General features: G+C 40.6%; 2 protein-coding genes across 5 annotated transcripts; one reads left to right on the plus strand and one right to left on the minus strand.

Annotated features, from left to right (window-relative positions):
* Positions 1-1,051: 1,051 nt before the first annotated feature.
* On the plus strand, positions 1,052-10,884 carry rab14 (RAB14, member RAS oncogene family). Of its 4 annotated transcripts, none has more exons than XM_079451201.1 (9): positions 1,052-1,153; positions 7,162-7,309; positions 7,972-8,032; positions 8,288-8,341; positions 8,700-8,877; positions 8,971-9,037; positions 9,206-9,293; positions 9,415-9,445; positions 9,552-10,884. In XM_079451201.1, exons 3-9 carry the CDS (start codon positions 7,981-7,983, stop codon positions 9,727-9,729), a joined length of 648 nt encoding a protein of 215 aa, XP_079307327.1. In that variant the 5' UTR covers positions 1,052-1,153; positions 7,162-7,309; positions 7,972-7,980; the 3' UTR covers positions 9,730-10,884. The 4 variants fall into 4 exon arrangements, with proteins under 4 accessions (XP_079307327.1, XP_079307328.1, XP_079307329.1 ...); XM_079451202.1 differs by lacking the exon at positions 1,052-1,153 and adding an exon at positions 6,506-6,604; XM_079451203.1 differs by lacking the exon at positions 1,052-1,153 and adding an exon at positions 6,666-7,065.
* On the minus strand, positions 1,564-6,705 carry gsnb (gelsolin b). Its single transcript, XM_079451200.1, has 16 exons — positions 6,493-6,705; positions 5,415-5,611; positions 5,157-5,311; positions 4,908-5,069; positions 4,672-4,821; positions 4,489-4,578; positions 4,279-4,411; positions 3,862-4,166; positions 3,650-3,783; positions 3,368-3,458; positions 3,088-3,258; positions 2,808-2,982; positions 2,565-2,686; positions 2,403-2,480; positions 2,250-2,310; positions 1,564-2,167 (listed from the first exon to the last, which is right to left on the minus strand). Exons 2-16 carry the CDS (start codon positions 5,605-5,607, stop codon positions 1,998-2,000), a joined length of 2,190 nt encoding a protein of 729 aa, XP_079307326.1. The 5' UTR covers positions 5,608-5,611; positions 6,493-6,705; the 3' UTR covers positions 1,564-1,997.
* Positions 10,885-11,283: the final 399 nt, after the last annotated feature.

An 11,283-nucleotide genomic window follows, 5' to 3' on the forward strand; every position in this document is an offset into this window, starting at 1 on the left:
AGAGCAGTCTGGTGCCACCACGGAGATGGAGAACATACCAAATGTAGATGACCTGCAAACTGCCCAAGACCTCACAGATCCTGTCACTCATACTCGCAACTCGTACTCAATCCTTCCGAAAGAAAAAGAGTAATGGAGAACATAAAGTTATAGAAATTGATTTAAAGAAAACTTTTGAATGAATTGAAGATATACGTGTTCCTGACATCGAGTCCAGACATTTAGTGAATGTCCGACTAATGATCATGTGACTTGCTATGGTTCAGAGAATTTAAAAAGCAAGGTACACTGCTTTCAGTAACCCTCTTAACACAAACTATTCTCTAGAGAGGACGCCAACCAGAGTCAGTCGAGAAATGCTCTGCAAGAAACTGCCGGGGTTTGAAATTTCTCGCACTGTAAAAACTCGATGCTGGAACAGTTGCAGAGTTCAATGGTGAAAGGAAGCAGATTCTTTTGTAATAAATTCAGCACACAAATTCTCTATTGTCCATGAAATTGCTTTTGCACTAAAGGATGAGAATCCTTTCGGTGCGGATGTCATCTGGGAGTATATGCCAGGGAAGAAAATCCCACGAGACCAAAATCAGACTCATTAAAGCGTGTTTCTCCATGCTTACCTAGCTTGCAATGTTTTGTTTTTCTTTAGCTTGACGTGATAAATTGTCTTTGTCCACACAGAATGTATGAAAGTCAGGTAGATGATCCTGTAGACATCTCACGAGTGCTTTTGGTTGAGTGTGAGTTTCATAAAACATTAGATTTTAGTCTATGAGATTTTAATCTATTCTGATTATGTGCACCGAAATACAAATTGTAATTGTTACTGGAATATTTTTATCAACAGAAAAATCTGGCTCCTACATTTTCTTTCAGCATTACCAGATATTTCAGAACGGGCAGAATGTGGTATTTAACAGGTTTTGAAGCTAAAATAGTTTAGCTTCAAAAATTGTGTGTAGAGCATTCACTCAACAACCTAATCTCATTTTCGAAGGATGTGTCTGCTTAATCAGGCATGATAATTCTCCAGCCGGTGTGAATAATCTCTGTGTTTCTCATTGTCACAGTGATGTTCCTCCTGCATGTCCAGATGAAATGGCATCAGCTCAAAATTAGCTACGTGCCAACTTGGCAGAACAAGAGTTTGAAGGCAAGTATTGCTTGTTTTTATATATTTTTTGTTGTTATATTTTAGGTTTTGTATGTTTCCCACTGTGTGTACTAAACCTTTGTATACTACACTGTGTGCATAATTATTAGGCGTTTATAACAAAGGTTTGCCGGGAAAACTTTCTAGTTTTAAAGCTTTCCTGTAGCTCAGTCGTAAGAGCATTGTGTTAACAACGCAAGGTTGTGGGTTGGATCCCAGGGGATTGGAGATACCTATGTAAAATGTATAGGATAATGCAATGCAAGTCACTTTGGATAAAAGCGTCTGCCAAATGCCTTAATGTAAATGTAAAACGCTCTATACCCTGCCCGTCCCAAAAAAAGTCACCACCTGGATTAAACTAAGCAAAAGGTACAAGCCTCCCATTGGATTGGAGGTCTAGGTTCAGCAACGTTATGTGAAGGAGGTCAGCTGACTACCTGAATATACTGAATGACCAGGTTATTCCATCAATGGGTTCTTTCTTCCCTGATGGCACGGACATGTTCAAAGATGACAATGCCAGGTTTCATCAGGCTCAAATTGATGATGAATATTATGTTACATTTTCCTTTACTGTATAGAATAAAGATGTTCGTTTAAGATTTAAAATGCTTGGGATGTTCATGCATAGAATGTATTAATCATTTGTTTATTGTCATTTATTTTTCTACACATATTAAGTCTTAGAACCCGGTTACACTTGAGTGTGTTTTAATCTCATAAGAAGGTAAAACCAGATTTTTTGTAATATGATATTTTTACCATCAGCCTAAAGCTTTGCATTCACATTAGAATAAACACACAAACAACCCAGTGTGCTCAGCTTTAGGAGAACATTAGATTACACTTTTAATCCAGCCAAAGCTCGTTCCAATGGATCAGAGCTCCAGAAATCATGGTCCCAGCCCAGGAACCAGCCTGTGAAGGTGGGGGGCTCAAAGCCTTGCTTCACTGTAACAATAGGTGTCCTCTTATCCCTGTTGGCAGGGTCTGTATCGATGTATTTGACAGCTGGGGGAGAAAAGACAAGGATACGTATCAATGGTCAACCAATGAACACTGTTTCCGTCCTTTTAAAAAAACAAGTCCTCACCTGAAACGGCCACCTCGCTTTTCTCTTCATCATTAGCTTCGTTTCCAATCCAAACAAAGACCTTGGAGACAAAATGTGATAAATATGGTAGCATCCGGTTTACTGAAATGATTTGCTCAAGTTTTCTGGGGGAGTCATTGTTTAGGTGTTTACCTGATCCCAGGTGTCCAGGATCATGACATCATCAGGAGCCAAGTCATCCTGGGTCAACTCTCCTGGGACCTCTTCGATCTAGAATAACAAATAACATGTGAAATATGAGTGAATTGAGGCGTGAATGTCAGTTACTTTCAGTAATAATGATGAGGAACTCACAAGGAACTGTCCTATCTTGTTAGAGCATGCAAAGAGTCTGGGAGGATGAGTGTCCATTTTGTTCTTAAGCCTTTCAGATGTGCGATACTCTGTTTTTCCTCCGAGAGCACTCCAAAAGTCATCTGTGCAGGAACAAGTAACATAAAAGTAACATAACTCTTAAGCAGACATAACGGACATTATTAGAAATAATTCAGGAAGGTAATTGGAAGGCAATCTAGCATAACAAACATGTACACACACCTCCCTCTTCTCCTTCTTTTATCTCAGAAAGATTCACTCCTAAAATGGTGGCTAACTTCTTGGCTCCGTTCTTCTCAGCATCGCTGCTACCCTGACCGATCCACAGTTTAGAGCCTGACGGAGTCACCAAAACTATGGCATCGTTGGAGTTCAGGCTGGAGGCCACAGCATCGACCTGTCTCAGACAATGTGAACCACACAAAACGGTCATTGCTCAAGGACAGCCATGTTTTGCATTTACAAATGAAGGGCAACATGTGACTTGGCACATTTCACTCACCTCAACAGCTCGCGTGTGTCCGGCAGGGTTGGCACGCACTTGGAAAAGGCGGACGTCAGAAGCCTGTGATTGGCCACCCTCTCGTGAAGTTCCACCCTTGTAGATCACCATTGGTTGATCTCCAAAGAGACTCATGAGGTGCTGGGGTTCTTTGCCTTGGATTACTCGCACCTACATCATGAAACATTAATTCTTTACACATTCAAGCTTATGGAATCCCATATTGGGGGTTTTGGAGTAGTTAATAATTTAATGTTGGATGTAATGGAAAATGCATCACCTGCACTGGGCTTCCACCAAGTTCAGTGTCAAGCTGTGAAGCCAGGATAGCAGAGGTTCCTTTCTCTTCCAGGCTGGAATCCTCCCCCTGCCTGCGGGCAAACATCTCCAATTAAGGAAGCTTTACAGTGATGACTCATTCTATTGACTAACAGTATCCCAGCTCGAAGACCATCCAGTTCTGTCATTTGAGAGTGTTTGCGTAACATGAGCAGACAAAGCACTTGGCTCAGGATCAAATCCTTGCACGGGTTTACTTCATTCAGTTTAAGGAGTGTCTTACCACATGTATATAATCTGGCCCTGGCGTCCCCCGTGCTTGTAGGTGTAGAGAATGATGTAACTGTCTCCTCCATAGAACTGTCCACTGACAGACGGGTCAACAGGAACCTTGTCGGATCCCTCAATGCGCCAGATCTTCCCGAAGCAACAACAAATAAAAAATAAATAGATTGATAGCTCCCGATTATTTAACAACATAGATGGCAGACGTACCTTTTTCTCCCCTTTCCCGTTATCCACCATCCCATGCTGGGCAGCCATGGCATCCGATTTGTGCAGAGAGGATGTATCGAATGGCACTTTCTTGATCTTGGCGATCTTGTTAGGTACATAAGCCTGTCCCATACCTTTCGTCTGGTCCACTTCGCGCCAGAACTTGAAGAACTGTTTGAAGAGAGGAGTCTCTCCATTCTCAGGGATGACCTGGACCTCGGTGTGTTTTGGATAGCCCATTTGACTTATAAAGTCAGATGCAACTTTCATCCCTGCGCTGCGCTCTTCTTTACTAGCGTCCTTTCCTGTTTTTTTTTTACAAGTGTTTAAGAAATGGGCCATGGTTTAGATTTAGGCATCCCCTGGCTTTTTTTCAGAAATCTTCACATTTTGACTGAACAAAACCGTTAAACTGACCTTTCCAAACAAATATCTTGCCATTGGAACCATGGTCCAGGATAAAGCAGTCAGTGGACAGCAGATCACTTTGGGAAAAGGGATTCTCTCCAGACACCAAAGTGACAGACATGCTTCCACTGGCGTCTGTCACCTGAACAATTGCAGGCAATGTTATAACAACCATCAAGATATTTTCAAGTGTTTATTTTTGTGTAAGGCTTACTGTACCTTGTACAACTTGGCCAAGTTTCTGTTGGACACATCAGTCTTAGTGTCTTCAGTCTGTGCATCAGGAAGGCCAGGCTTGGGTCCAAGAATCTGAAAATTTTCAGTAATATATAAAATGCTGAATACTAACTAAAGGTGATCGTTTATGAGTTATTATATTACAATAGTTTGTAATATACTCACCGATAGTATCTCTTCATGCTCTGATCCTTCCTCACATACGAGAAGTTTCGCTCTTCCGCACCGCTCATTATCACGGATATCTTTGGAGACGTTGGTGGCCTTCAGCCTCTCAAATGTGTTACACTTGGATCCGCACCACTGGTAGATTTCCTGAGGCACAAAGCACGAATATGTTTTTAAAATGGATACAATATGTTAAAATACAAGAAGATGGAAAAGATTTGTGTTTCTTTCACCTTTCCCAAATCGAGGATGAAGCAATCGCCCTGGTTGAAGCTGTCCCAGCTCACCGGTACCTCAGTGGCCCGAATGACCCGTCTGCCACTCACATGGAGAATGCGCTTCACGTCCACTATATTGGAAGCTACGTGTTTAAACCCAGAAACAACTCCACCTTGCTTAAGAAATAGAATTCAGGTTGTAAGCAAAATGGCATCTTTTGCTAAACGTATCATTGCCAAATATATCTAATCAGGTCTACCCACCATGTATTTAAGGCCAGATTTGAAGTAACCCGCAAAGGTTTTTGACTCGTATCCCTGGACTTCTCTGTACTGGATAGGCTTCCCTTTGAGGAAATCATCCATTTGGATAGCAAAGATGGCCGCTGCCCCACTCTCATCCGTGGTGCACGCATCCCCTGCGGTTACAATTTCACAAAATGTTCAAGATCCACAACAATTACAGTCTTCCTTCAAGTATAAGTGATAACAATTGGCATGAATCACACGCCAAAATCTCACCTATCCAAAAGTGCAGGTCGTACTGTAGATTGCCAGAGTTATGCTTGATGGTGTTGAGGACAAGATAAGTGTCACCTGAGTAGAACCCACCATACAGATTCTGAGGAACAGGAACTAAATCCATTTTTTCAACCCTCCAAATCTGCAGACCTGATTGCTTTCCTGCCTTCTGAAATTCAGGGTGGTTCACCATGATGCTGTTGTAGAAAAAACACAAAAGTAATTCATTGCGTGCTGTTCCACAATTGTCCCAGACAGTTTGTTGTGTTAGAAAATAAGAACAAAATAGAGGAAGTGGTGGTGGTTTTTGTTCTCTTATAAGTATATTGATGATTATGAAGTAAGGAAATAAACAACAAAGGCATGTTTCTGTCTGTCTAGAACATGATGCTTCCGCAATCAAACTGCTGTCGTGGTGTGCGGTGATTTAAGTTTCATCAGGCCCTTAGGCAGACATCTCCTCCCCCACTGGAAAACAGATGAGCGAGATAGGGCGGGTCCCTGTTCCTTAATGTAGGGGTGTGCCACCAAAATACCTTCCTGTTCTCTGCATTGTCCCTCTGCAAGAGTAGGCCTATCTCTTCATTGTAAAATGGGGCGCAGGTGTGGGATATATTACAAGGACAAAGTTACCCACTTTTTTAAATTGCTATTATCAGTTATGTAATACAAACAACAATAATCAGCAACATTTACAAAGATACTGCTTTTAACCAAGCTTTTACCATATTACACATTATTGTATGTTGGTTTCTTTGTTTAAAACCGCACATTTGCCAATACACCAGGCCCGTAAACAAACAAACAAACGAAATGTCAACTTATTCAATATCATTTATTAATTTGCATAACTCCAATAGAAATACTAAATAATAACGCCATTTTAAACACTCAAGATCAACACACTGAACGCATTGTTATGAATGATGGATATTAAGAGAGATGCTGTCAGACATGAGTCAATCATTAATAATCTCCATCAGACGCATTAACGGCAAGGCTGCATAAATCACATGATTGATTATTTAATGGTCCATGTAAGATGCATTAAATGTATATTGATTTAAATGCACAATACCTGTTGAGAAAGTGCTGGTTTTAGATTTTCAACAGAGCTTGGACGTCAGACAGCTTCCAGGTTCTGTGTGGAGCTTCCGCAGGTACTGACAGTGGCATTACCTTTAACACAGGTGTGTTACATTTGCGAACGAAACTCCTCCTTTAAAACGTACTTCCTATTCTTGCTTCACAATACACAACACCGATCCGCACTATTACTGCGACTAATTATAATACATTTGATCGCATGCATTACACATTGTGCAGTTTTTTGTGTTGCTAATGAGTAACTAAATAAGAAACTCGTAATTTAAAAGCAGTGCAGATATTTGCATTACAGAACACAAATCTGCTATTCTACAGCTTTAAAAATAACTTTACTATACAACGTATGCCTATTTATATTAATAGAAAGACATTTGCGTGTTAAAAATCCGAATTAATCAAAACACTGAGTAACACCATGTTTATTTTTATTAGTAAGGCAATCGCGTATAGTATACACTAGGTTTACTGGTTCAGGTCCATCCTATTTGTGCTAATAATATCACGCTAATGTGATTCTTTATTATTAAGGATGAAAGCGGTTTAGGTTTGCTGTTTTATTTACCCAGCAAGAGCAGATTAGTTTAATGTGCTGTTGGCTTGGTGTGTTTAACGTATATGCAATATGCTGTTGCTCCAGCAGAGGTGTTCAATGTAATGTTCCGGTGCTCCAGTAGAGGTCGCTGTTCTCACGGTTTTTATCACAGCGCCCTTTGAGTAAGAAAGCGGCCGGACGGCTTCAACCCGACAACCAACCCAAACCTCCGAAACCACTTGAACTTATATATAAGGTAAAAACTACAGACATTACAAGACAGCGTTCGCCACATTTTCTTCAATAGCTGCTTGGCGTGTAACCGGACGTCAACGTTTCTAACGCTTTCTGTGGTTTCTTGTGTGAGTAGCCGTTAGCTTTAGCATCTGAGGGTTTGGTTCAGCGCGAGGTCAGCTAACGCTAACTAGCCTGCTGAATTGACACTTCTAACCGCCGAGAACTGCCACGCAAATATCAAAATGCGTATTTGAGTCGTTAATACGTCATTTTGATGTGTTTTTTTTATAAAGTGCGGTGTTGTATAAAGCTGCACAACCCTTGACATGACAGTGTGATTAGCTGATGAGATAGTCATGGCGCTAGCGGCTTGTTGTGCGGCAGTCTTGTGTGTTTATGCTGCTTTAACTCAAGTGTCATGTTCCTGTGTACCTTTCGTTTTACATAACAAGTGTTACCACACCACATGTACGTGTTATAATCCTGGATGGATAGTTTTATCTCGATCTCTGCGGTCTAAAGCTGGGCGAACTTGCAAGGGAAATGTGTCTTTGTAGACAATAGTGCAGTCAGCTGAGAGCGCTGCTGTATTGGCTGAACATATCGTCACAATCAATTTAAAAGGACGTGTTTGTTTCACAGTGTATTTCATTTTCATGTGTTTGTTTCTGCTTTTTTTAGATCGACAAAATGACGACCGCACCTTATAACTATTCCTATATTTTCAAATATATAATTATTGGTAAGTATCTAGTCATTCGCAGGTGTAAAAACACACACACTCTACAATGTGACGTGCTGTAACATACTAACTAGTGTAGTGCAATTACTGTAATGTGTACTATGTAGGGTTTCAAAATAGGTCATCTGTAATTGATAAACTGTAGGGAATACTGTAGTATACTAAACATTGTATATATATATATATATATATATATATGAGTTTTCTTTTGTTCTTCGTTGTTGTCCTAAATACGATTGCTTGGTGTTTTTATAGGCGACATGGGGGTTGGAAAGTCGTGTTTACTCCACCAGTTTACAGAAAAGAAATGTAAGTGCCAAGGGCGGTGTGAATTACACTAACAAGGGATCCATTGACATCTGTGCTGCGGACTAATACACCATATGTGTTGTGCTGTTTATTTTATTTATCACAATGATTTTGTCATCCTTATTTCTTAATATTCCTTGAAACAAGAAGACCTTCAACAATAGTCATCTTGTTTATACACACTTATTTTATGGATAACTGGGCAGCTGACAAATATACCGTATATGTGTCCTATTGTGTGAGAGCACAAATTTAGAAAACAAATTCTTTAATATAATTTCTTTATTAATAAATAAAAAATTTAGTTCATTTATTTGTCAACTACCTAACTGTACCTTACTCCTCTGTATCTATTTAGTTATGGCTGACTGTCCTCATACAATTGGCGTTGAGTTTGGTACGCGGATTATTGAAGTCAGCGGGCAGAAGGTGAAGCTTCAGATTTGGGACACGGCGGGGCAGGAGAGATTCCGTGCGGTCACACGCAGCTACTACAGAGGAGCCGCCGGGGCCCTCATGGTGTATGACATCACCAGGTAGACAGATGTTACCGTGTCATCATTCAGCTCTGATCCCATGTTTACATGTTTGTCTGGTGCTTCATCGGTTGTGATGCCTGTTGTTTGCAGGAGAAGCACATACAACCACCTCAGCAGCTGGTTGACCGATGCCAGGAATCTCACCAATCCCAATACTGTAAGTTTGTTACAGTACAAACATGCAAAATGGTTCTGGCATTAAAATTGCCCTTTAAATGTTCTCTTCCTGCTGTTGTTTTATGTTCAGTATGGTGTAAGAGCTTTATACATGTTTTATGTTGAGATGTGGTTTGAGGATTGTAAGACAATCTGAACGTTTCTTCAGGTGATCATTCTGATTGGTAACAAGGCAGACCTTGAAGCCCAGCGAGATGTCACGTATGAAGAGGCCAAGCAGTTCGCGGAAGAAAACGGTAGGATTTGCTCGCGTATCGCTGAAGCTCGTGGCCTTTTGAATTCACTGCTAGGCTAATGCATACGTGTAAAGGATTGAATTGTATAAATCACATTCGCGTTCTCGATCTATTTAAATAGGTTTGTTATTCCTGGAGGCGAGCGCCAAAACGTAAGTGCCTTTTCAGGCTGCTGCTGATGGAGTATAATCACTTTATCTGTACAACGCCTAGCGTGACATCTTAGTTCTCTTTAGCATCTTTGCATATGTCCAACAGAGGTGAGAATGTGGAGGATGCGTTCCTTGAAGCAGCGAAGAAGATCTACCAGAATATTCAGGATGGCAGTCTGGATCTGAACGCGGCTGAGTCGGGGGTCCAGCACAAGCCCACTGCTCCTCAGGGCGGGCGCCTCAGCAGTGATGCACAGCCCCAAAAAGAGGGTTGCAGCTGTTAATGACCATGAAGACTTCATTCTCTCTCTTTCTCTTTACCCACCCCAGCTCTCACCTCTGCCTCTCTGTATCTAAAAGCCCCCCCCCTTCCTGTATGATTGGTCATGGCTTTTGGGGCCAGATGGCTTTGAGTGATGGACGTGTAACATAATTAATTCACTCCATACTCCTGCTCTCATCCTCCTTCCCATCTCTTCTGTCTGCCCTTTCTCGTTTTGCTTCTTTGTCATTCGCACACATCCCAGTGCGCCCAGCAAGCACTCGAGGGAGGACAGATCCCCGCCGAACACTAATCCTGAAGAGAGATGATGATGATTGTTGATAAACTGAAGAAATGCTGGGTTTATCCTTCACAGACATAATGTGCATAACCATAAGCGAAACATCTCGTGGACAGGAGCTGTCCAAATGCTAGCGTAATGTAAATGAAATGGAAATATTGGCAAATGTTATTGGTGTCAGAAGTGATCAGGAGGACTTGCATCACCATTGTATGTAACATTGTTTTGTTAAAAGAATCAAAAACTTAAATAATGTATTCTGTTTTAAATTAGGGTTTTGCAGTTTCACATCAAATCACCAAATATTTATCCCTGTTTGTACCTATTCAGGAAATATTATACATGTACTATACAAGATTAGTATTGTTTTGAAAGAAATTTCAATGGATGGTCCATTGTAAAAAAAAATCAATTTCTGTGGTCAGACGCAGTTGTTTTAACTCGGTAATAGTTACTGTTGTCCTGAAGAATGTTTTATGCACTTTGCATTTTCGATTTAGTTTTCCGAGGGACTGGAGCTTGTTTTTGTTACTGAGGTCTAAAGTCTGTCACGCTGCGAAGTTTAGATCTTTGGTCTGTTCTCTTTAAATATTTCAACTTCACGTTTAAGAAACAGACCAGAGTAATCTGTGCCTGTTTAAGAACCACGTACCAAACGTCCGGGCCCAGCAAACCCTCGTCATATCAATATAGTCATTGTTTTTACATTGATAATTTCGGTTGCCTTATGATTTGCTTTTAATGACTCTGTGCTGGCCATTTTTATTTATAATCCTTGAAATGCTTTTAACAAAAGAATTCCATAACGTGTAATAAATTGCAATAGTGATTTTGCCTTTTCAAAAGCATTCCATTAAATTTATTTCCAAACACTGATCGCTTGACGCTTTGAGCTGAGTTTATTAACAGTTTGTTAAGCATGATGCGACTGCTTTTCAGAGGCATCAAGGTTTTCCTCAATCTGATGGGAGTTATTAACGTACTAGTAGCATAAGAATATACCACTGCAGCATGAGAAATATCAATGTGGGGTAATGTGGCCCAGATCTATTTAGATCATCACCTTAAAGGGATGATTCACATGCATGTCATTCCAAACCAGTTTGACTTTATTCTGCAGAACACACAAAACAATCACAAAGCCAATGAGACATTTCTCAAAATATCTAATCTCGTGTTCCACAGCAGAAAGTCAAAAACAGATTTAAAGGACATGAGGGTGAATGTTTATGTTTGGGGGAGTGTCCCATTGAGAAACAACAAAAATGGGCTGAT

The sequence above is a fragment of the Barbatula barbatula genome (genome assembly GCF_947034865.1).
Source record: "Barbatula barbatula genome assembly, chromosome: 2".
In the NCBI taxonomy this organism is placed as follows: Eukaryota; Metazoa; Chordata; class Actinopteri; order Cypriniformes; family Nemacheilidae; genus Barbatula; species Barbatula barbatula.